This window comes from Pelobates fuscus, chromosome 4 (genome assembly GCF_036172605.1).
Source record: "Pelobates fuscus isolate aPelFus1 chromosome 4, aPelFus1.pri, whole genome shotgun sequence".
Classification (NCBI taxonomy): Eukaryota; Metazoa; Chordata; class Amphibia; order Anura; family Pelobatidae; genus Pelobates; species Pelobates fuscus.
In genome coordinates, this window is record NC_086320.1 from 176,051,692 (window position 1) to 176,078,765 (window position 27,074).

At 44.0% G+C, this 27,074-nt stretch overlaps 1 protein-coding gene across 1 annotated transcript in view; it reads right to left on the bottom strand.

Annotated features, from left to right (window-relative positions):
• Positions 1 to 225: 225 nt before the first annotated feature.
• The window catches only part of LOC134607953 (inosine-uridine preferring nucleoside hydrolase-like), a 53,331-nt gene continuing 26,482 nt past the window's right edge, over positions 226 to 27,074 (bottom strand). The window contains exons 3-6 of the mRNA XM_063450553.1: positions 21,946 to 22,125; positions 4,648 to 4,759; positions 2,657 to 2,793; positions 226 to 780 (exon numbers count right to left, since the gene is read on the bottom strand). Of these exons, the coding sequence (XP_063306623.1) occupies positions 433 to 780; positions 2,657 to 2,793; positions 4,648 to 4,759; positions 21,946 to 22,125 (777 nt within the window). The 3' untranslated portion in view covers positions 226 to 432. The remainder of the gene's footprint in view (positions 781 to 2,656; positions 2,794 to 4,647; positions 4,760 to 21,945; positions 22,126 to 27,074) is intronic.

Genomic DNA, 27,074 nt, shown 5'->3' on the forward strand with positions numbered 1-27,074 from the left:
AAATGGTACTGTGCTGGAACCGCCTCGGACCTTCACTTACTGCACCTACCACAATAAGCACAAACGTATACTTTCAAGTAGGTTTTGAAATGTAATTTCTCTATTTTTGTTGATAATGTGCTGTGCATTGTTAATTATGTTTTCTTCCTAAACGTATCTCATCTACCCTATTGTTTGTCTTTTTACAGTTTTTTAACAAATAAAGATTTACATAAAAAGGAAATGCCAGAATATTTAAGATTTTATTATATTTTCATATTTATTGTAAATATTTTCTCAGAGCACATTATTGCATTATTCTGCATTTTTAAAATCTATATGTATAGTCAACAGAAAATGATGTTTGGTTTCAAAGCTGAACTATATATCTCTTACACAATTTGTTTTTTCCTTTTAATAGCAAAACAATTTTAAGTGGCAGAACGTGATATTCTATGCAACTGAAGCCTCCATTAGAACCTTGAACTTTTCTATGTCAACTTTATTCATAACTAAGGTCTTCTTTTTCTTCCCAAGTACTTCAATCATATCAAGGACCATCATCCCTCGTGTGAATCTTCCACTTGTTTCCACAGTAACTGGGCATTCAATTACATCTGTGACAATGGATTCATCTATAGCAGCAGCCATTGCATAGGAATCACAGGACACAAATCCAGGGCCAGACACCATCCCCTTCACTTCCTTCTCACATCTAGAGTACTGCAAACTGTGGGCATATATTTTTTTTATGAAGTCAGCCTTCTTTGTTCCTTTGTTGACCCAATTATCATACCACTCCTGTGTGAGAAAAAAGAAAATGGAGTCAATTAACTTTTACAAATACGTCTATTATCATGGATGACCATATCTAAAGTTAAATGATCGATGGGAATAGAAAGATTTAAAATTAAATGGACACTGTTATTACCAGAACCACTACAGCTTAATGTAGTGTCCCTGCAGCCTCAGCAATGTAAATGCTTCATAGAGTAAGGTAAACGGTTTTGTTTCAGGTTTAGGCTTTGAGTGGTTACATTTGGTACTAAGGAAAGAGTTTGTTTTGGGTTTCAAAGCAGTTACATTTGTACAAGCAGGTAGAATGTGCAGCACCTACGTTGAGGGTCTCCACGCTCTGCATGGAGACGCTTAACACTCCCATAGAGCCCACATGAGGAGATGCTGATTTGGCATTTTTATCAATAGCATCCCAATGTCTTCCTATGGGAAGATTGATGATCTCAGCCATGGAGGCTGGGTGAAGCCGCTGTGAGTCAGATGCACAATGGAGAAGAGTTAAGTTAAAACACCTTTTACCTCCAATCTGAGGGGGGCTGGGAACCTAAACAGGTACTCCAGCACTATAGTGTTAGGACAGAGAAAGACACATGGGAGTTTGGAATGTTGTCACTTTGTCATCTATAAATCTGATGAGAATATAAATAGAGGTGTGCTGGACCTGCATGTTTACTTTCCATGATGTATTAGAGTTTAGCAAAGCCAGATGAGCCTTACCTCTATTTCTAGTATATGCATAACCATTATTTTACCTTTTCAATAATTTTACTGAAAATTAAAACTACATAGTTGAAAAAAATATTATTCTTATAAATCTTGCTGGTATTGCTCAGTAACTGTAAATCATTTCAAAATAAAAATAGGATCTTAAAAACAAAACAAAAAAAACAAGTGTTTGAATAATGTATATTTAGTGTTAGCTAAGGTAATCAGGAGCAGACAGTCTGTCAAAATCTTCATGTAACAACGTGACTGTGCATAGACTGTTTAATTCTAAATGGTTGCATTGATCTTCATTGATGCATAGATGTTATGAAAACGAATCAACAACAATAGTTGGCAAAAGTGATTGCTATTTCTTGGCAATTACATTGTTATTAAGAAGTAAAAGCCATATGGATAGGCCACCTGCTCACATTAGGATTTTCCTATAGGAAAGCATTATTCAATGTTTTCCTGACACTGGAAGTCCTCATACAGAGCGTGAGGACGTCCAGCGTCCGATAACGGACCAAAGGTCAGTTTCAATTCCAGAAGCCCGCTAGTGGCTGTTTGGGAGACAGCCACTGAGGTCAAGCTTAGAGTTGCAATGTAAACATTGCAGTTCTCTGGAACTGCAACATTTTACATTGCAGCACTAAGTGCAATAGGGACACAGCACCCAGACTACTTCAATGAGCTGAAGTGGTCTGGGTGCCTAGAGTGTCCATTTAAATAATCATTTCTGTGAAAGTACATGTCCAAGTCTTCCTTCCTTCCTTATTGATTATGGCTGTGTGGGTATTTCTTTAAGAATAGGATTATTGATCTACCAGTAGAGGAGGTGGTTTTTGATACCTTTTACACCCTTGACTTTATGTACATGCTGTACATTAATTGCTTACCCTTAATGACTTTATAGTTAACCTAATGCACTCTTGATTAGGTTTCTGAACTGTAACTTTGTTATGTTATTATCTCTTGTTGCATACATTACTGACATACTAATACATATATATGTGTCTATCTGATTGGCGACCACTTTTAAATAAATAATTTAAAAACTAATCAGAACTTTATGTAGCCAATGCATAATAAGCCTATAATTCAGAGAGCATGCAGAGAAACTATGAATGTTGATATCTACAAATTTCTATAAATATATGAATGAGATACAAACCCATGACAGCTTGTGACGACATGCAAACTCCCAGGTAGCAATATAGGTTTTACACAAGAATTCATTGCAAACAATGTACGCCCCTTCAGGATCTGCTAGGAAGTTAAACTCTCCACAAGCTGAAGTATTTCCTCTTGCTAGATAAAGAAAAAAATCCCAAGTTACTCTTGAAAAACAACAGAAATAACAGGAAAATGAATGACTATTACGTTTCATTACATGTTTTAGACTGCTGACAAAATTCATACATGCCAACATTTATTATTTGGATATGATACATCATGGCATCATTCAGCACATCAATGCAATAACCCAGTACATTAAACAAATATTTATCAGATGAACGGCACAGTTAATTATTCTTTTCTCATGTGCCTCATCCTCGAGGGAGTACAGTGAGAGGAAAAAGTATTTGATCCCCTGCTGATTTTGAACGTGTGTCTACTGACAAAGAAATGATCAGTCTATAATTTTAATGGTAAGTGTATTTTAACAGTGAGGGACAGAATAAAATCCAGAAAAACACATGTCAAAAAAGTTTTAAATTGATTTGCATGTCAATGAGTAAAATAAGTATTTGATCTTCTATCAATCAGCACTCCCAGTGCTGACTCCCAGGTGTCTTTTATACAGGTAATGAGCTGAGATTAGGAGCAGTCTCTTAAAGGGAGTGCTCCTAATCTCAGCTCGTTACCTGTATAAAAGACACCTGTCCACAGAAGCAATCAATCAATCAGATTCCAAACTCTCCACCGTGGCCAGGAAGAAGAGCTGACCAAGGATATCAGGGACAAGATTGTAGACCTACACAAGGCTGGAATGGGCTACAAGACCATCGCCAAGCAGCTTGCTGAGAAGGTGACAACAGTTGGTGCGATTATTCACAAATGGAAGAAATGGAACTCAAATTCCCACTACTGAGACAGGGTACTTCCAAATAGGATTTTTTTAAAGGAAAATCCATTCTTCAAATTTGACTCCTTAAACTGCCATCGTAATTGCAGGTCTTACCATCCAACGTGCCATTCTGACCAAGCCTATTGACGTGAGAGATCCTAATGCACTCATGTATAGTTGTGCTTGAACTCTTGTTCTTAGAAGAAGCTCTGACATCTTTATATTTCTACGAACAATGCGGTCTCAAGATAGGAATATTGTAGATATCTCTGTATTTTTTCTTGCTCCTCAAAACACTATATTCCTGGAAGGATTTAGGTTGCTCTTGTCTTTGTTTATCATCTAACCATAAAACTCTGTAGGGTACAGATGACTTCTTCTGTCTGTTGAAGTACTGTATGGTAGTTCTGTGCCACAACTAGGATATCGTCCAAGTTGTGGAAGATTTAAATCCCTTTCTTCCTCAGATTTGCAATGACTGTAATAAGGATTTTCATAGAAACATAGACTGTGACGGCAGATAAGAACCATTCGGCCCATCTAGTCTACCCAATTTTCTAAATACTTTTATTAGTCCCCCTGGCCTTATCTTATAGTTAGGATAGCCTTATGCCTATCCCACGCATGCTTAAACTCCTTTACTGTGTTAACCTCTACCACTTCAGCTGGAAGGCTATTCCACACATCCACTACCCTCTCAGTAAAGTAATACTTCCTGATATTATTTTTAAACCTTTGCCCCTCTAATTTAAGACTATGTCCTCTTGTGGTAGTTTTTCTTCTTTTAAATATAGTCTCCTCCTTTACTGTGTTGATTCCCTTTATGTATTTAAATGTTTCTATCATAACTCCCTGCCTCGTCATTCCTCCAAGCTATACGTTAAGTTTCTGTAACCTTTTCTTGTAACTTTTATCTTGTAATCCATAAAAAAAAGGTACAAGGAAAGGTTAAAGGAACTTAACATGTATTAGAGGAAAGACGAGACGGGGAGATTTGATAGAAAAATTTAAATACATCTACATGTACATGATTAAGCACAAGTAGATCCAGATATTTAATAATTTGATAATAATACAATATACACATAACTTACATTCCATGTTTCCTCCCATTATGTACAAGCATTTCAGTTTTTCAGAGAGAGTTGGATCCATCTTCACAGCCAGAGCTAAGTTGGTTAGTGGACCAGTAGCCACAAGACGTATCTAAAAAGAGTGGGATTTAAAATGAAGAGGTTATACAATAATTGAATAATTCATATTTTAGCATTTGAAGCATTAACATATTTCATAAGCCCATAAGGATCTGTAATATGTCAGACCAGGGGTGTACCTAGAGCATTTGGCACCCTGGGTGGATCCTGTGTTTGGCACCCCCTGATTAAAATGTAATACAAATTAACAAAAAACCCTGCCTCCTCTCTACAGAAACCCTGCCTCCTCTCTACAAAAACCTCTGCCCCCTCTACAAGACCCCTGCCCCCAATTCAGAAAAAACACATCATCTATTGAAAAAAAAAAAAATATATATATATATAAAAAAACCAAATAATCTTGCACTCCACCTGATCCGTAGTCCAATGCCCGGTGCTTGTCAGCCAAAATTCAACGAACAATTCAAAGATAGCACTCCAGGGACTTAATAAAATGTAACTTTTATTTTTCTCACTAAAACATCAAAGGTGTCAACGTTTCAGCTTGATCCCCTCAAGCTTTCGTCAGGACATCATGTTATATATATATATATATATATATATATACATATATATATTAGCAAGCACTCACCCTGCTCACTGCTCCCTGCTGATCCAGACTCCAGACACTCCCGCCACAGCACCGCCCTCAGTGTCAGAGCAGATCCCTGTGCTTTTGGTCAAAACCAGGGATGTATCTACCGCGAAGCAAACAAGGCGTTTGCCTTGGGCGGCAATTTCCAGGGGGCAGCAAAAAACGCCACCCCCAAATGCCCAGGCAAATACATTGTTTGCCTCGTTTTATGGGAGCCCAAGAGCTGGCTGGCTGGCCACCTTTGGGCTCCCCCGGGGCAGGCAACCGGACGTGCAGACGGGAGGCAGGAGCTGAGCAGAGAGCTCAGGGGAAAGTGCTCCCTTGCCACCCACCCACCTGCCTGCCTACACGTCCGGCCGCCTCCCTGCCTCCCTGCCCAGCAGCCCCACTGGACCCCAGGTGAAATATCCACCACAGCTATCCAAAAAGTAGGGAGAGGCTGGGTGGATTTCAGTAAAAAAATAATAATAATAATAATAATTGCGAGTGGGGGAAATGTGTGTGTGCGTCATTGAATGTGAGTGAGTGTGTGCAGTGGTGTATTTAGGATTTGTGCTGCCCAGGGCAGGACGGTGCTCGGGCACCCCCCCCAATTTAAATTTACCCCACCCCTTCCTGTCATGGCCGCACTTTGACTGACAGACGCTCACTCGCTGACAGATGCACAGGCTCACTGATAGATGCATACACTCATTGACAGACACACACTCTCATATACACTGACAAACAATAACATACACACACTCACTGATTTGACACACTGATTGACATACACTTACTCGGGGACACACTCAGCCAGCTCTTGGGCTTCCATAAAACGAGGCAAACAAGATATCTGCCTGGAAATTGCCGCCCAAGGCAAACGCCTTGTTTGCCTCGCAGTAGACAGATCCCTGAGTGTGTGTCAGTTAATGTAAGTGTGTGTCAGTTAATGTGAGTGTGTGCATCTGTCAGTGAATGCGTGTGTGTGTCAGTTAATGTGAGTGTGTGTCAGTTAATGTGAGTGTGTGCATCTGTCAGTGAATGTGAATGTGTGTGTCAGTGAATGTGAGTGTGTGTGTCAGTGAATTTGAGGCAAATGCTTAGGCAAACGCCTTGTTTGCCTCACGAGACACACATCCCTGAGTGTGTCAGTGAATGTGAGTAAGTGTGTCAGTGAATGTGAGTGAGTGTGTCTGTCAGTGAATGTGTGTGTCGGTCAGTCAGTGTGTATGTGTCGGTCAGTGAGTGCGTGCGTCTGTCAGTGAGTACACAAAAGGCCTATTTCTTTCAAATATTGTTCACTTCTCCTTTCCTGAGATAATCCATCCACCTCACAGGTGTGGCATATCAAGATGCTGATTAGACAGCATGATTATTGCCTTAAGCTGGCCACAATAAAAGGCTACCCTAAAATGTGCAGTTTTACTGTATTGTGGAGGTCTGGGGGGTGTGGGGGTCCGAAAACCAGTCAGTACCTGGTGTGGTCACCATTTGCCTCACGTAGTGCAACACAACTCCTTCGCATAGAGTTGTTGATTGTGGCCTGTGGAATGTTGGTTCACTCCTCTTCAATGGCTGTGCAAAGTTGCTGGATATTGGCAGGACCTGAAACACACTGTCTTATACGCCGATCCAGAGCATCCCAAACCTGCTCAATGTGTTACATGTCCAGTGAGTATGCTGGCATGGCAAGAACTGGGATGTTTTCAGCTTCCAGGAATTGTGTACAGATCCTTGCAACATGGGGCCGTGCATTATCATGCTGCAACATGAGGTGATGGTCTTGGATGAATGGCACAACAATGGGCCTCAGGATCTCGTCACGGTATCTCTGTGTATTCAACATGCCATCAATAAAATGCACCTGTGTTCGTTGTCCATAACATACGCCTGCCCATACCATTACCCTACCACCACCATGGACCACAACGTTAACATCAGAAAACCGCTCACCCACATGACGCCATACACGCTGTCTGCCATCTGCCCTGTACAGTGAAAACCGTGATTCATCCATGAAGAGAACACCCCTCTAAAGTACCAGACGTAATCTAATGTGAGCATTTGCCCACTCAAGTCGGTTACAACGGTCAGTCAGTCAGTCAGGTCGACACCCCGATGAGGACGACAAGCATGCAAGCTCAGCTTCCCTGAGACGGTTTCTGACAGTTTGTGCAGAAATTCTTGGAGGTGAAGATGCTGGATGTGGAGTTCCTGGGCTGGTGTGGTTATACATGGTCTGCGGTTGTGAGGCCAGTTGGATGTACTGCCAAATTCTCTGAAACACCCTTGGAGATGGCTTATGATAGAGAAATGAACATTCAATTCACAGGCAACAGCTCTGGTGGACATTCCTGCAGTCAGCATGCCAATTGCACACTCCCTCAAAACTTGAGTGGCCTTTTATTGTTGCCAGCCTAAGGCACACCCTTGCAATAATCATGCTGTCTAATCAGCATCTTGATATGCCACACCTGTGAGGTGGATGGATTATCTCTGCAAAGGAGAAGTGCTCACTAACACAGATTTAGACCAATTTGTAAACATTTGAGAGAAATAGGCCTTTTGTGTACATAGAAAAAGTCTTAGATCTTTGAGTGCAGCTCATGAAAAATGGGGGCAAAAACAAAAGTGTTACGTTTGTAATTTTGTTCAGTGTATATTGGAATTCAAACAGGCACTTTTAGTGAAAAAAAAATATAATGAAATGCCTGGTAAAACCAAGCAAAGTTATTTCCCGGTGTCATGGGGATAAGCAAAATCTCACTATTTCTTTTGCAAATCAGTTCATCTAGGTTTGGTCTTAGGGTAAGCAACCAGACAGTTGCCTAGTAGTACATGATGGGAAAATTGCTGCAGCTAGATATAATTTATGTATACATTTATTACATACCCTTTACAGTGGTCTTCCTCTCTTTTTAACAGAGTGAATATGAGAAAAAATGGTGAATATAATAGTGTAAATAGCAAATATTGCTTTAGTCCCTTTGTGACCAGACAGTTTTTTACATTTCTGCGGTGTTTGTGTTTAGCTGTAATTTTCCTCTTACTCATTTATTGTACCCACACATATTATATACTGGTTTTCTCGCCATTAAATGGTCTTTCTAAAGGTGCAATTATTTTTATCATATCATATAATTTACTATAAAAAATTATAAAAAATGATGATTTTTTTTGCAAAAACGCCCATGCTAAATAGTTTCTAAATTTTGTCCTGAGTTTAGAAATACCCAATGTTCACATGTTCTTAGCTTTTTTGTGTGCAAGTTATACGTTAAGTTATTTGTTATATTGCCTTTGAGAGCATATGGTAGACCATGAATGAGAATTACCCCAATGATGGCATACCATTTGCAAAATAAAACAACCGGTATTGCAAATGGGGTATGTCCAGCCTTTTCTTGTAGCCACTAACGCAAATACTGGCCAAAGTTAGCGTTCATAATTGTTTTTTGCATTTTTAACACACAAACAAATATAAATGCTAACTTTGGTCAGTGTTTCTGACTAAGTGGTTATTAAAAAAGACTGGACATATCCCATATTGAATACCCTGGGTTATCTACTTTAAAAAAATATGTACATGGGGGCGGGGCCTGACCGGGGAGCTGAGCAGACACGCTTTCTGCGAGCTCCCGAGCCTGAGCCCGATTTTCGGCGACAAACTAAAGAAACCTTACCCGAATCGGATCCTCCAACACAGAAACCGGCACTATGCAAGCTGGGGCACTGCATGACACCTTACAAGCCGGTAAACAAGCTAAGATTCCGGGCCGGGAACTTGGGGCCTACAACGCATGGTGGACGGGAGAGACGGCCGCTCTCCCGACCCGGCAAAACAAGTGGCACCCGCAGCATCGGGCCTCTCAACCCCCCCCCCAGGACCAGAGGGGGTTATCCTGGTCCACACCAGCGTGCACCCGAAGCCTAAATTAAGCGCAAGGGGTAAGAACAGCAAAGAGCAAGCCTCGAGCACTCACAACTGGGAGCAACAAGGAGAAGTCATACGGAGCGTGTCCAAGATGGCCGCCCGCCATGAATCACAGAGGGGAACCACGAGCGAGGATGTGCAGCCCTCCTCTCTAGAGGCCCTCGACAGGCGCTGCTTGGCCTTCTACAAACTACAGTGCAGCAGGGGCATGCCCAGTCTCCAAGCGGCATGGGGCGGTAGCCATGTGGATTCGACCGCTGACCCGCCGACGCTATTATGGCGCTCCACTGCAGGTACTCCAAGCGGGCGTTCGCCCACACAAGCACGGACAAGCGACTAGGACAGAGACAACCCACCCCAACTTGGGCACCCAAACTTCCTCACACGCCTGCGGTAAGGTGCAAGCCGTACCACCCGAAAGCCCCAAGCACACCCTTGACCAGCTGACCAACAGACGGCTACCTGGGACAGAAGCGGCACAACAAGCGCCGCCGGCATCACCCGCCCGCCGCACAGCCACTATCACTAAAACGGACCCACAGGGAAGAGGCCAGTCATGCATCTAACTGGCAACCACCTCATACCGCTGCAGGGACCGAAGATGCCACAGCGGACCAGCACCTCCCCAGCACGAAGTCACTCTCCCTGGCTATCCGGAAATTACACGTCGGGCATAGGCTGAACTGTCTCCACAACCGGTCAGCCACACGGACTAGAGCCATATAAGCTCCACAGTTCCTTACCACCAGTGGCACTCACTTGGCCCGGAGGCTTGCTATGAGAGGGAGCCAGAGCCTTATAACAAAAGGGGTGGTCAACCTATGCCCACTAACTTATGTGGCCTTCCCAGTGGTAAGTCAAGATGCTGCGTCTCCATATAGCTACCCCACCGACCCCAAGTCCCAGTACAGTTCTGCATTTGTTCCTCACGTGTCTGATCAACGTCACCGTTCCGGACACAGTCTCTGGTACTACTTGCAGGCTTTCCCCGTAAGGACTTTGGCCTGGGTAGGTGGTGGCAGGCTACAGAGCGGCGTCTCCTGAGTCGGTGTGCCATTTGCAGCCTCTGCTTCCTCTTTGCGTTCGGAGCCCAGATTCTGCGAAGCAAGGTAGTTTTGGCTGGAAGTGCCGAAGTCGGCTGTTGTGGTACCTCTGTAGCCGTTTGTCTCTGCGCCCGGTCAGCAGTCCTGGCCCAGAGCTGGGACCACAGGTTTGCCAAGGCCCTCTCGATGTGTTCCTCATATGAGTACCAGAAATCCTGCATGGCAGCCATCTTGACTGCGACTCTACAGGCTAGTAGAATTGGTCGCTTGGCACCGCTATTCACCTATCCGGGCTGTTTGCAGGCAGACGCTCAGCGAGGAAAGGGATATCCCGCACCACTCCAGAGGGGGAAGAGGGGAAACAGGGCTATGAGCGGATGCGTCTAGGGATCGAGCCCAGAGTCGGGAGATCGTCCGCCTTTCCCAGCTACTAGTCCGTCTGGCTCAGGAGGTGAGTATCCAGCCCACGCAGGCACCCCAATTCTGGAAGAGTAGATTGCTATCATTACAAATAGCTGTTTGGGCTTTTTATGCCAGGATTAAAGCAGAGTATGCTCAATTTTGAGGCAAATTAGCAGGAGCAGCTAAAAAAGTACATTTGCCCATCTTGGGAGCCCGGCCCGGCCCCTCAAAACTCCAATTCTTTATTAAATCAAATTTAAAATGATCAACGTTTCAGTCCCACCTGGGACTTTCCTCAAGATCAAAACACACAATACATCCAAGTTAAAACTTAACCTACTGAAATAATTTCTCAGCAATAGCCAAGGAGGGGACAAAACCCTGACCTGACTTAACATTCTCACCCTCTCCAATAAAGAAATGTTACCAGAACTCCCACTTCTCTGAACTAATATTGGCAGTTAATATAATTTGTGTACAAAGCTGGTTCAGATGTTCGACCATGTTGATTGCCCGTGTACCAGTCCATATCAGTAAGAGGTCATCAATGTAGCAGAAATACCCTGCCACATTGTGCCCAAAATGTTCTAAAATATGCTTTTGTTCGTATATATACATGTACGCGTTAACGTACTTGGGGGCCACATCTGCCCCCATAGACCTCCCCTCCCTAGAAGGTCTGTTAGTCTGCAGATCGAACAATGATTAAATGCCAATATTAGTTCAGAGAAAGTTCAATATCTAGACCTTGAATTAACAGTGGGATCTCATTAAATGGAGTATTGTTTGTTTACCAAAGTGACAGACAGAAATACGTTGCTTCATTCACAAAGTGCACACCCAACAGCTTTGAAAAACTCTCTCCCTAAAGCAGGGTCATCAGAAACAATTCAGATGAATTCAAGAAGGGTGTACAATTGGAAAAAATGACTACAAAAAACTCTAAACGCCAGGTACTTGATAAAGCTTTAATGGAGGCAAAAGATGCCTGCACACAGACGAAGGCGAACCCCACACAAAGATTAGTCTTCCCTATCACATTTCATCGTTCTACCCCATTGTTTACATCAGTCATGAGAAACAATTGGAAAATTATATCATCGGATGACACACTGCCAAAAGTCTTTAAGGAACTGCCCTTCATATGTTACAAGAGGAACAAGAGTCTCCAAGATCTACTGATACATACGGACCCCATCAAATCTTATTCATCAACTAAACAGCCACAGAGTCGGGGCAGTGTCCGCTGTCTGGGATGTGTAACGTGTGGGCATATGACTCCAGCAAAATCTTTTAATCACCCGCACACCAATAGAAAATAAAACATTAAATATACCATTACATGCAAAACACCTTTTGTGATTTATAAATTGGTATGCCCGTGTGGTTTATTTTACATAGGCAAAGCGGAGACACCACTGTGCAAGCGCGGCAGGGGACACCGCTCAAGTATCAGATTGGTTTATAGCGACTCATTCTCGGACAAACCTGTTGCAAAACATTTCCTCGAGCTCCATCATCCTCTGGCATCTTTAAAAATTTTGGGCATCGATCACGTCCCCCAACCAAGAAGAGGCGGGGATAGGGGTAAAATGTTGCTTAATAGAGAGGCATTCTGGATACATGAACTGGATACGGCAGCCCCTAGGGGACTTAACGAACCCTCTCTTACCCCTCATTCCTTTAAGTTAGTCCAGCTTGTCTTGATTATTTTTTTTTTTTGTCAATCTTTGTTTTTATTGAGGCATATGATGGTTCAGTACAGAAAATAAAGTGATGGGTTAATGCATGTAAAACATACAGTTTGCATAAGTGTACACAATAGTTGCATGTATTCCCAAGAGTAACAGCCTCTTTTTTTTTTTTTGAAAGTTTAACAGTAGAGTTGTCCTTACAGGTTAAACAAACTAAGCAAATAAAACAATGAAGGTGTGCTGAACGAAATTGAGTGTGACCTCGTTGGCAGAACAGTAGCACTATTACTAGCAGCAACACTACCAAAAATGTCATTATTACAGGATAAGCAAGCTAGACAATGACGGTTCGGTTAACTGGTTGGACTGTGACCTCGCTGGAAGGACAGTAGTATCATTGCTAGTGGTGTCGTCGCCATTAGTATCATTATTACAGTCTAAAACATGCTAATCAAGCTAAACAATAAGGGTCTGTTTAATTAAGTGGAATACGATCTCGTTTGCACAACATTAATATTATTACTAGCTGCGTCATTACCAGACTTTGAGCCATGCGGAGGCTAAAGATTAAGTGGCCAGGAGGCAGAGAAGGTAGAACAAGGGGAGCATGCAGACATTCTATACTATGAATGATTTGCTGGGCGCATGCTTAGATATGAGGTGGTTAACATCACTAGCTGCACCTAGAGGGCAGTAGTAGGATTGGAGCATTAAGACAGGGACATTTTAAATTATACAGGCTAACCCTTGATGAATCCTGCCTATCACTAAGGGTCGTGAGAGGGACAACAGATTTAGCGAAGTTAAGGTTTCGTCGTTTAGCGTGGGCTGAAGTATAATCACACTGAACTAATCGCAATTAGAATACTTATGCAGAAGTCCCAATATACACAATAATTACTTAGGTGAATTATGTCCTGCTTGGTGCTGCGTGTAGCCCAGTGTAACATGCCCGCTACGTCCCGGTGAGCATAGGTGCTGCCAACTGCGTCCCATGGTGTGTGTGGTTAGTCAGCCATGCTGAGCAAAGTGGCTTACATAGAGGTTTCAGAGATTTTGGCCCGAGTCCAGGTTAAGCACTTGTAAATCCGCGTGGTGTTTGCTAGCGTGTCCGTTAGTTTTCCCCTGCCCGTCTGTACACTCAACCGGGCCTGCTTTTGCGTCTCGAGGTGGATATTGCTGGTCTTCAAGTTTCCCCGGTGTTGTGGCGGTGTTGTGGCGGCGCTGCGTCCGTGGGCCACCAGCCTTCAGCCTGAGGCCTTTGTAGGCGCTCGTGCCCTTGAGCCATTGATCCCTTCAGCAGGATCGAGGGCCCTGGGTTCCGATCCCATTCTTCCCCCAGGGTGTATGGCAGGCTGCAGAGGGGTTCCTCTGTGTGAGCACCCAGCCCAGAAGAAGGGCGAGCGGTCTCGTGGGCGGCATTGTCCTCGTGAGTAATGCAGCTTGCAGGGGCTCCGGTGCTTTGTGCCTGGAGTGTCTCCGGGCTTGAGTCCTTCGTTACAATGTGGGCCGTCATATGTGCCGCTTTGTGTTCCATACCAGGTGGAATCTGTACACAGCTTTAAACTCCGCAGGTCGGACCCCGCACACGTGGCCTCCGCCATCTTGGCTCTGGGTTTGCATGGTGGTCCAGAAATGCCTTCGATTGTAGGCTTGGAGCTAGGACCGGGATAACCCCCCCGGTCCGGCGGGGGGGAGAACAGGGCCGGGTCCGCCGTTGTGCCTTGTGCATGACGGACTCCGTGGGGCAGGATAGTGAAGCGGCGGCCGTCCGCTCCACTCACCGCCAGGCCGGATCCCGCTGGTTGCTGCAGGTAATCCTCCTCCGGGGGACTTGAGCTCAGGGAGCAAGCCTCTCCCCGGCTCCGGTGGCCCCTCTGCGTTGCAGGTCGCAGTGCTTGGTTGTCTGGGTCCGAGAAAGCCACAGTTTATAGCGTAGATGGGGCATGTTAGGCAGGAGCTGCTCTCCCCTGCGACCGCTCGGCTCGGCGGCCCGGCCCCGCCCCCAGCTTGTCTTGATTATTATTATTGTTTGTAGCTAAATTTGTTCTATAACAATTGTAGCTAGGTGTAGTGTTAAATATTTTTAATATATATACTCTATGCACCAGTATCACTTTACTATTGGTAGCACTTTTTCAGACTTTTATAGGTTACACTCACAGGCATTTTATTCTCAAGAACTTTATTATAACATTCCCTTTATGAGAACCAGATTGTGTAGGCAATCCGGTTAAAAAAAAAAAAAGTAAATATATATTTTTAAAAAATAAATACTTATATAATCCGTTATGTGAAGCACTTACATGCACTTTGTAAAGCATAGATGCATATTTTCATCTTGTAATCACGCTTTATTTTGAGCGAGCAGTTTTATTAGCACTTCGATCCTGCAATGCATTAGTAGTATTCTTAGTACTTTGACACTTTAAGATCCTTACAGTGTTTGATTATATAGGCATTACTATGCACTTTTTAAACTGTTAGCACATCACACTTTGATACCTTATCACTTTAAGAGCCTTTACTATGCCCGTTTATATAGGCACTAACAAGCACTTTTAAATGATTAACATAAAACACTGCACATTTAATCTTTACACTTTTAGCAACCACTTTGATCCATGATTCTGTACATAATTGTTCACTCGTATTGCACTTTCCCAAAACACTGAACACTGCCGATATCGGTTTACTTTACTAAATGGTGACACAGCGCATGGTAACAGATTTGACGGCATTACGTCATCACGGTCGCAAGGGGGTGGAGCACGTCCCTGCATGTGCAGTTCACTCAGTGGGATGCTGGAGGTGATGCGCGGCAGCTTGGGTAAGTCAATTATTCAATATATTTACAGGTATATATTTCAGTAGGTTTTAACTTGCATGTATTGTGTGTTTTGATCCTGAGGAAAGTCCCAGGTGGGACTGAAACTTCGATCATTTTACATTTGATTTAATAAAGAACTGGAGTTTTAAAGTCTGGAGTGCAGCCAACTTCATTGCTATCTACAGTGCCTTGCACCCCCCCCCCCCCCCCCCCCTTGACTTTTTACCTATTTTGCTACATTACAGCCTTAAGTTCAATGTTTTATTAATCTGAATTCTATGTGATGAATCAGAACACAATAGTCTAAGTTGGTGAAGTGAAATGAGAACAATATATACATAAAACTATTTTTTAGAAATAGAAAACAGAAAATTGGCATGTGCGTATGTATTCACCCCTTTTTTTATGAAGCCCATAAAAAGCTCTGGTGCAACCAATCACCTTTTTGAAAGGCACCAGTGGCTGCAACACCTAAGCAAGAGGCACCACTAACCAAACACTGCCATGAAGACCAAGGAACTCTTCAAACAAGTAAGGGACAATGTTGTTGAGAAGTACAAGTCAGGGTAAGGTTATAAAAAAAATATCCAAATCTTTGATGATTCCCAGGAGCACCATCAAATCTATCATAACCAAATGGAAAGAACATGGAACAGCAGCAAACCTGCCAAGAGATGGCCGCCCACCAAAACTCACAGACCCGGCAAGGAGGGCATTAATCAGAGAGGCAGCACAGAGACCTATGGAAACCATGGAGGAGCTGCAGAGTTCCACAGCAGAGACTGGAGTATCTGTACATAAGACGACAATAAGCCGTATGCTCCATAGAGTTGGGCTTTATGGCAGAGTGGCCAGAAGAAAGCCATTACTTTCAGCAAAAATCAAAATAGCACGTTTTGAGTTTGCAAAAAGGCACGTGGGAGACTCCCAAAATGTATGGAGCAAGGTGCTCTGGTCTGATGAGACTAAAATTTAACTTTTCGGCCATCAAAGAAAACGCTATGTCTGGCGCAAACCCAACACATCACATCACCCAAAGAACACCGTCCCCACAGTGAAACATGGTGGTGGCCACGGACGTATTAGCCGCGAGGCAAACAAGGCATTTGCCTTGGGCGGCATTTTCCAGGGCAAATGCCCAGGGCAAATGTCCTGTTAGCTTTGCGGATAACTGCCAATCCGGGCGGGCTGCTGGTCGAGCGGGCGGTGCTGGCGAGTGAGCACTTCCTCTGAGCTGTCTGCTCAGCTCCCTCGCGCGCCGCAGAGTGATGCTGGGAGACGGAAGATGACATCATATTCCGGCTCCCAGCCTCACTCTGCGGTGCGCGAGGGAGCTGAGCAGACAGCTCAGGGGAAAGTGCTCCCTCGCCAGCGCCGCCAGCCTGCCCAGCAGCCAATGGACCCCAGGGAAAAGGAGAACCCCCCCAACATTCCCAAAGGTAAGGAGGCTGGGGGGGGTTGAATTTTTTTAAAAGAAAAAGTGTGTGTGTCAGTGTGTGTCTGTTAGTGTGTGTGTCTGTTAGTGTGTGTGTCTGTTAGTGTGTGTGTCTGTTAGTGTGTGTGTCAGTGTGAGTGTGTGTTAGTGTGTGTGTGTATGTTAGTGTGGGTCTGTGTGTGTGTGTGTGTGTCTGTTAGTGTGAGTGTGTGTCTGTCTGTTAGTGTGTATGTCTGTTAGTGAGTGAGTGTGTGACAGTGAGTGAGTGTGTGTCTGTTAGTGTGTGTGTGTGTGTGTGTGTCTGTTACCCAGTGTATGCGTATAGAGTGGCGGGGAGGGGGTAGAGTGGCGGGGGGTAGGGTGGCGGGGGGGGCGCCTGAGTTTTGTCCTGCCTAGGGCAGCACAAAACCAGGATACACCACTGGTGGTGGCAGCATCATGCTGTGGGGATATTTTTCAGCAGCCGGGACTGGGAAACTGGTCAGAGTTGAGGGAAAGATGGATGGTACTAAATACAGGGATATTCTTGAGCAAAACCTGTACCACTCTGTGCGTGATTTGAGGCTAGGACGGAGGTTCACCTTCCAGCAGGACAATGACCCCAAACACACTGCTAAAGCAACACTTGAGTGGTTTAAGGGGAAACATGTAAATGTGTTGGAATGGCCTAGTCAAAGCCCAGACCTCAATCCAATAGAAAATCTGTGGTCAGACTTAAAGATTGCTGTTCACAAGCGCAAACCATCCAACTTGAAGGAGCTGGAGCAGTTTTGCAAGGAGGAATGGGCAAAAATCCCAGTGGTAAGATGTGGCAAGCTCAAAGCGACTTGGAGCTGTGATTGCCGCAAAAGGTGGCTCTATAAAGTATTGACTTTAGGGGGGTGAATAGTTATGCACATTGACTTTTTCTGTTATTTTGTCCTATTTGTTGCTTGCTTCACAATACATTTAAAAAAAAAATAACAAATCTTCAAAGTTGTTGGCATGTTCTGTTAATTAAATGATGCAAATCCTCAAACATTCCATGTTAATTCCAGGTTGTGAGGCAACAAAACACGAAAAATTTCAAGGGGGTGAATACTTTTGCAAGGCACTGTATATCTATTTATATATCTCATATCCTTAAGGACTGTTTTTGTCAGACGTACCGGTTACGTAAGCTGTCCTTAAGGAGCTAAAATACGAACACTCACAATTTAATTGCACTCACAATATCTGGGCCAAACATAAAGCTCAAAGCTCACACATTGCCCCACACAGTCACACTGCCCCTCTGCACTGGCCTCCTCCCGACACACTAGCCCACAAAGTCACACTGCCCCTCCACACTGTCACTCTCCTGTCACACTGCCCCCTCACCACATACTGCCCACCGCAGTCACACTGCCCCCCCACACTGTTACCATCCTCAAAAGATTGAAACTCCACATTGTCACACAGCTCTTCCACACTGCCCCCCACACTGTGTCACTCTGCCTCCCTCCCCACACACTGTCACACCACGCTGTCATCATCCCACTCACTGTCCTCTCACACTGCCCCATCCCTCTCACTTCCACACACACTGTCAACATCCCAAACACTGCTCTCCCCACACTATAACCCTCTTCCCGCATTGCCACCACACACTGTCATCCTTCCACCATACAATCACCCTCCCACACACTGCCAACTTCCCCACACACTGCCATCCTCCCAACACACTGTCACTCCCTCCCCCCCCCCCCCCCCCCCCCACACACACACACAGTCCACCTCCCCTGGGGCAGGGAGAGCCTGTGGTAAAGGGAGAGGAGAATCATCAGGGAGAGCCTCATGCAGAGGAGCGGAGAATCATCAGGGAAAGCCTTGTGCAGAGGAGAGGAGAATCATCAGGGAGAGCCTCGTCCGATGGAGCCTTTTTGGAGAGGAATAGCAGGGGGAGCCTGTGGCAGAGGGGAAGCGGAGACACAAGAGAGCCTGGGAAGGGAGAGGAGAAGCAAGGGAGCCTGAGGCAGAAGAGGGGAGCCTGAGGAAGAAAAGCAATGGAGCCTGAGGCAGAGGAGAAGCAGGGGAGCTTGGGGGGAGAGGAATAGCAAGGGCCTTGGGGGGAGAGGAGAAGCAAGGGAGCTTGGGTCAGACATTCTCCATTATACAGTGTAGACCTTGCCCTTGCCAAACAGTCATACTTTCCCTCTCTCATTAGTTCACGCTCCTGCAATCCCAAACGTCTCTTTGATACCTTCAACTCTCTTCTTTGCCCAAACTAACCTTATAATCGATAGTTTTGCAAGCTTAAAAAGCTAAAGAAAGAATTCTTCCCACCTTGCCTCTCTCTTTCTCAACCACACCTAGATCATGGCTTTCCTACCCTTTCTCCCAGGCTACTTGGCAAATGGTTCTTATCTGCAGTCACATTCTATGTTTCTATGTAAGTCCATAATGGGATGGAAGGAGTTCTCCTTTCCTCTCGCCCCACCACTTGCCCGCTTGATCCTGTCTCCTCTCACCTTATCAGATCTCTCTCCCCATGTCTTGTGCCTTCCTTAACACACATCTTCAACTGCCCCTGCTGCCCTTAAACATGCTACTGTACCCATCTTAAAATTATTTTAAATAAACCATCTATCGACCCGTCCTCCTGTTCTAACTATTGTCCCATATCCCTGCTCCCTTTTTGCTTAAAGCTTCTGGAAAGTCTGGTCTTTACTCGACTGGCTTGCTTCCTCAATTCCAACTTTCTCCTTGACCCACTTCTGTCTGGCTTCCGCCCCCTCCAATCTACTGACATTGTGCTTATTAAAGTTACCAATTACCTAATCGCAGCTAAATCCAAAAGGCCACTACTCCAAACTAATTCTTCTTGACCTCTTTGCTTCCTTTGACACGGTTGATCATGTTCTCCTTCTCAAAACTCTTGAATCACTCTGTCTTTGTGACACTGTCCTCTCATGGTTTAATTCCTATCTCGACAAATGCTCATTCAGTGTCTCCTTTTCTAATAATACCTCCTCTCTTCATCCTGTCTCGGTTGGAGTCCTCAAAGGCTCTGTTCTTTTTCCCTGTCTTGGCAAACGTATTACCTCATTTGGGTTCCACTACCACCTGTACGCCGGTGACACCCATATATTTCACTATTCTCCTCCCCATCCTGCAACGTGTCACTGTTTGCCTTTCTTCCATTTGTGATTGGATGTCCTTCCGCCTGAAATTCAATCTCTCCCTTTCACGTTGGTGGTACCCACATCAGTCCATCCTTGCAAGCACACTCAACAAAACAGAAAAGTGCTGGTGCGCATACATATGTACAGAACCCCTCAAGTGTTGAGAAGTATTTACAAACAGATGATACAGTGCAAGCAAGTGTGATCCCTTATAGGGTGTCTACCAGCCCAGGTGTATATGTGTATGTACTTATAGCCTGTTACACTGTACAGTTGATATCTGTAGTTTATGGAGACAAAAGTAGGGGGGATGGAACAGAGAAAGCACTCCTAGTGCAATACAATTATTAAAATTTAAACTAAAATAAACTGTCTCTTTAAGAATGCAACTCACAAATGTAGAGTGGTATGAGCCCCACTCTAAGCTATCTCGCCCAGGGAGGATCAGCCCCTTGGGTACGTGGGATCTGATAAATGCTCCTGTGACTCCAGTGTCAGGCAAAAAACATTTATTAAAAATAAAAACAACTGATAGTCAAATAATAAAAAGCATAGTCCAGCTGCAGCTCACCACACCATTGGGAGTTTGATAACAGTTCAGTGTAATCTCTCTCCTTCTGGGGTTGGTCCTGCTGGCTGGTGTGTGTATTCAGTTCACTTCCTTGTATCCTGATACCAGGTCATGTGACGCGTTTCGTCCCGCCTCTTGGGACTTTCTCAAACTTGCAAGCACACTATCTTGGAGTTATATTGGATTCTGGCCTCACCTTTGAGCCTCACGTCCAGTCTGTTACCAAATCCTGTTGATTCCACCTTAAAAAGCATTGCCCGCGTCCGCCCCTCTCTTACACAAGGCACTACTAAGAAGCTTGTTCATGCTTTAGTAATCTCTCGCATTGATTATTGTAACTCTCTCCTAATTGGTCTTCCGAGAAGCCTACTGCCCCGCTACAGTCTCTAATGAATGCTGCCATCAGACTGATTTTCATCTCCAGTCGCTCGTCTCACACCCTTACCCCTCTGTCAGCCACTCTGTGACTTCCTGTATCCTATAGGAGTCAATTCAAAAAGTCAGTACTAATCCATACCTATAAAGCACTGAACACTTCTAGTCCCTCATATCTCCTCAAAGATCCGTAGGTATGCCCCTTCTCAGTCTCTCAGCTCTGCCCATGACTTTCTCCTGGCAGCTGACTTCTCATAGGCAACTTCTTTCCTTTGGAATAGCCTGCCTACCACCATCAGACACTCCCCTAGTCTTCAATCATTTAAGAAGTGCCTTAAAACCCTTCTCTTTAGGAACACTTATGGCCTCCTAGAGTAACCTCTACCTCAAATACCTGTCCTTTGCTCTTTCCTAAAGGGCAGAACTCTACTCTCTCCTCCAGCTCTGCTTCACTCGCACTTTGTTTGATTGAGATCTCCTTCCAGTGTTTTACACCCCTCCTGCTCTAGATTGTTAAATCTCCCCCTCTTATAATATTGTAAAGCGCTATGGAATATGTTGGCACTATATAAATGCCAATAATGATTGATAGATAGATAGATAGATAGATAGATAGATAGATAGATAGATAGATGAGAAGTTAGAAAATATTAAAGCACTGGGACGTGAGAATGACTCACAAAAGAGACACATATATAGAGTTTCTGTGATGCAGAGTTTTTTTGTAGTAAAAAGCAAGTGGCAGTGTGTTACAACACTAAAGAATAGGTTTATGGAAAAATTTAAATGTCAACAATACGTAACACTCTAAATAAATTGAGCAATGCAAATTTTTGACGCAAGCAACAATTGATATGTTCAAGATTTATAAAGGCGACATTATGTGTTCTACTTTTTAATGTGAATCAAAGCACTTTTAATATTGTAATAGGACACCCAATTGAAGATGCTAGCACTAATACACAAAGCTCTTAACATGAATAATTAGAAATAGATGTTTGCTTTCCTAAACCTATAGTGTTCTTTTAAGGTTAGTTAAGTTTCGTTAGTAATAAAAAATAATAAAATCTAAATTTTGCTTTGATATTCTGGGGATCATAAATACTCAGACCTGGCTCATACAGACACTGATACACAAAGTTATCATAGAATAACTTCTATACCATACTTTCTTATATTATTAACATGTTCTTACCTCTCCAGGATGCTTTGATATCAGCCGTCTCATGGCATCTACAGCATGCTCTTTTTGTATACCTTCAAGTCCTGGGGAATTTGGATCTGGAACATCCCCCAAACCATCCACACCATGAAAGTATGATGCATGAATGCTATCTCCAAGAATCGCTTTATTAGCTCCTCTATAGACAGGAATCTATTTAAAAAAAAAAAAAAAAAAAATTCAAATTAAATACAGAAGTCTGTAGTTTTATGGATGTCGTCAGTGTGGTGCAAAATGTTGGCAGAAACAAAATCCCCCCCCCCCCCAAAAAATAAAATAAAAATCAAATAAAAACTTTTTCAGACTGGATCCCTTTAGAGTGGTGGAAGAAAGTGCACAAATATTCCTAGAAAGTCGACCGAGCACATGTTGTTCCCTGAACTGGAACGTTTTCAAAGACTGTAAGCCAGGATAGTTTGGGCAGATATAACATTTCCTTGGAATAGGTATGATAATAACATATAAGTGAGGTTGTCAGGTGCGTATCTCAGTTGCGGGCTCTCAGTGTATCCAGTTCCTCCGGATAAATGTATAATTCATAAGATACCACATGATTCAAATAATATGTATGCATTAATAGAATAACTCCTTCCAGTGAAAAAAAATCTTTACATACATCAACATAAGAGTATGATATGCAACGAGTCCTCCCACATTTATGTTCTAAAGTTACATCATTTAAAAGCATGGGAAAATAATTTTTATAAATTTTTTGTGCATGTTTTAATATATAGCTATAGGCTGTAATAAAAAGAAGAAATTCAGAATCCATAGAATCCTAAAGAACATCATAATCATAGCATGTCTCTTGGAACCGTTCCCCCAAATCTGTTACTTCCCCCAACAAATTGACTTCTCTCAAAACAATTTACTGCAATCTAAGGTACCGTATATACTCGAGTATAAGCCGAGTTTTTTAGCACATTTATAGCACACTTATACTCGAGTCGGCTCTCGCGAGACTTACAGTGTGAGCTGACAGAGGGAGCTGCATGGACGGCGCGGAGGAGGAGAGAGCTGACAGGAGCTGCAGGACAGGTAAGTTACAGCTCTGCCAGCCCCCCCTTCCCCCCCACTGAACTGCCAATGCCACTGGACCACCAGGGAAGGAGAGCCCCCCTCCATGTATCAAGCAGGGAGGGGGGACGAAAAAAAAAGAATTAGTAATAATAAAAAAATTAATTAAATAATACAAAAATAATAATTAAATTAAATAAATAAAAATAATAATAAATAATAATAAAAAAAATTAAAATAATAAAAAAAAATTAAAAAAAATTGCCCACCACCCACCAAGGCTCTGCAACACACACACACACGCTGCACTCATACACACACGCTGCACTCATACACTCACACTGCATTCATTATACACACACTGTAAATAAATATTCAATTAATATATTTTTTTTAGGATCTAATTTTATTTAGAAATTTACCAGTAGCTGCTGCATTTCTCACCCTAGTCTTATACTCGAGTGAATAAGTTTTCCCAGTTTTTGGGGGTAAAATTAGGGGCCTCGGCTTATATTCGGGTCAGCTTATACTCGAGTATATACGGTAATTTCCTTTCGGGGTTCCCTTCATAATATATTTTGGGTCACATGTATTAGCACATAGAATAGAATTACCTGCACAGGTTTTCCTAATGGACAAAAAAAAAATTAAATAGCTTGTCCATTGCACGTTTTGTTTGTTTAGTGAAGTATAGCTTAGAGGAAAGACGAGATATGATAGAAACATTTAAATACATAAAGGGAATCAACACAGTAAAGGAGGAGACTATATTTAAAAGAAGAAAAACTACCACAACAAGATGACATAGTCTTAAATTAGAGGGGAAAAGGTTTAAAAATAACTACAGGAAGTATTACTTTACTGAGAGGGTAGTGGATGCATGGAATAGCCTTCCAGCTGAAGTGGTAGAGGTTTACACAGTGAATGAGTTTAAGCATGCGTGGGATAGGCATAAGGCTATCTCAGCTATAAGATAAGGCCAGGGACTAATGAGAGTATTTAGAAAATTGGGCAGACTAGATGGGACGAATTGTTCTTATCTGCCATCACAATCTATGTTTCTATGTAAGTCCATATGGCGATTCGGAGTTGTTGAATTGTAGATTATACCAGCTTTAGTGTATCTATAATCTTAATTTTATTAATGACAGGAGGCGAATATTTGCTTACGTCTCTCTTTACTAGAACTCCACAGCAGCACATTACCAGAGAGAGAAACAACCGATCAGAAAAAAGTAAAGTACAATAAAAGTCCCCTCCCAACCAACTACTTCCTCTTTCAAGCTGCGACTAAACAAAGAACAGAACAATCACATAAATATAACTGTAGTAGTAGAAACAACATGAGTCCAACCAACGACATTCATCCAGAAGAAGAACTTGAACGTGGATCCGTAGATGAAACATTAAACTGAAACAAGATAAGCAGAATCGAAAGATTAGGTTAACTAATGAAATGTATTTTGAAAACATTTAGCCCCCATAATAATTCAGACAGTACAAAAATCAATAGAAACCTCACCCAAACTTTCCAGCAGAAAGGAAAACAAACATGTGACATACCTAAGCGGAATCCTGTAGAACAAACTATCAACCAGAGGCAGTCAAATCCATTCACAACATAGAAAAAGGGTAGGGTGAACCTGGGAGGGAAATATTCACCTCCTGTCATTAATAAAATTAAGATTATAGTTACACTAAAACTAGTGTAATGTACAATTTAATAACATGACAGGAGGCTTCATATTTGCTGTTTTACCACTCAGTCAACAAGGAAAATGAAGCATGATCCGCTGGCCTGAAATAAAATAGTCAGAAGGTGTCTTCCCGGGACCAGATGCCAGCGCGCCCCTAACTGAATGCGCTCCGAAGGACGAATCCACAACAACCATCAAATCCATAGTACCAGGGTAGGAGAAGAGACCGGCTTATGAGGTCTTACATAGGAGACCAATAATTGTCCGGAACGGCAAAGGCAAAGCAGAGAAGTAACTGCCACATACAGAGACAGAGCCGCCACTACGCAAAGTTTAGGTGAGTCGCGGAACTACGGGTAGACGATAGCCGTAGAGTCCGATTAAGTCCATCTAGACACAGAGAAGGTCACCCCATCTGGAGAAAAGTAAGGTGTGTCGACATCGAAAGCCCGGATGTCGGAAAGGAAATGAGGCATAGTAGGAGAGCGAATTTAGCCTGAAAGCTGTTGGAGGGAAAGGTCCTGATTATCAGGCCAGTCCTGGAGGAACGACAAGAGGCATCGGAGGCCGTGATAGCCTCATGCCCCTGAGAAGTCTGCAAACCAACGGGTCCTGACCAATGGGGAAACCTCGGAGCGGTACGTGAGCCGCCGAGATCGCTGATCTGGTTACGTTAACCGAACGATACGAGCACCCCAGATCAAATAGGTGCGATAGGAGGTTTATAACACTGGATACAGGGGCTGTAAAGAGATTGGTATCTCGTTCCATGTACCAACGACACCAAGACTTCCATGCTGACAAGTAGCATCTCCTAGTGCCAAGTGCCCAGGAGTCCCAGAGGAGGTTTTAGCAGACTGCGATAGTGCATCGACATTCCAGGTTCCCCTGAAAGAGCCCAGGCCACTAAGCTGAGATGGCCATCCACCACAAGGGGGTGAGGATTGTCTTGAGGGTCCGATAGGAGCGTCTGTAGGGACGGCAGAAGGAGCGGGTCCTTATGTGACAGGTCCAGAAGTTTCAGAAACCAATCCTGACTCTGCCATAGGGGGGTCAGCAACACCAAAGATACACATTAATGTTGCACGTGTAGCAGGACTCTGGAGATCATCATAAACGGAGGAAATGCATAAGCTCGTCACAACTGAAGAAAAGCATCCACCGCCTTGCAAGCCGGGTCCGGAAGCTAACTGAAGTAGGTTGGGACGTGGTAGTTTGTCCTGGAGGCGAAAAGATCCACTGTGAATGGGCCTCTCCGGTCCGCGATCGAGGAAAATAGAACGATGGAGCCACTAATCGCTGGCATCCCTCCAATGTCTGGAAAACCAGTCCGCCGTCAGGTTCGACACCCCCGGGAGATACTTCGGCTGGAGAGTGGTGTTGCGTTGGAAACAGAAACTGTAGATTTCCTTTGTCACCTCCGAAAGCATACGGGAGTGGGCCCCTCCCAGGCGGTTGATGTATTGTACCGCTGAGATGTTGTCCATCCTGAGAAGAACGCAATAATTCGATAGGTCACATGCCAAACTCCGGATTGTGAATGAGCCAGCAATCAGTTCCAGGCAGTTTATATGGTACTCCATCTCCGATCAGGGGCCACCCATATAGCTGGTCACACAAGTGGCTCCCCAACCCTAGAGACTTGCATCCGACTCGAGGACAAAATCTGAGGTCGGCCCGAAAATTGCCTTCCCGTTCCAGGCTGATATGTGAAGCAGCCATCAGCGCAGTTCGGTCTTGAAATCCAGAGTGAGAGGAATCACTTGGTTGTAGGAGGGCGTTGCATGGCCCTGTAGTGAAGGGGACCTGGGTAGATCGCCTGGATCGACGCGGAGAGGAGGCCCACTACGCGAGCCAGCATCCTTTGCAGGATCCGGTCCTGACACAGGATCCTCCAGATTTCCTTTCGAATGGTCGAGATCTTGGGCTGAGGGAGGCATAGGAGGCACTCCTTGTGTTTATTTCGAAGCCCAAGAATTCGACAACCTGGGTCGGTGAGAGGGACGATTTTTCCGGATGACCATGATACCCAGCGACTCAAATAAAGCGACCGCATAGAGCCTGTGATAATTCAGTCTGGAGGGCTCCTCGCAAATACGAACACCCTTGGACCGAAGACGTGCCATCACCAGTTTAAACAGTTTGGTGAAACACCATGGCGCTGAGCTGAGACTGAGGCACTTGGGGTCCACCGGCACCGATAGATAGGCGTCCTTCAGGTCTAGTCTTGTGAACCAATACCCTGGGGGGAGGAGGTCCCATAGGAGATGGATGCCCTCCATCTTGAAATGATGGTAAACCACAAAGGCATTCAGGTTTTTCAGGTAGATAACTGGGCGGAAGTACCCGGATTTCTGCCTCACCAGAAATATGGAGCTGAAGAAACCC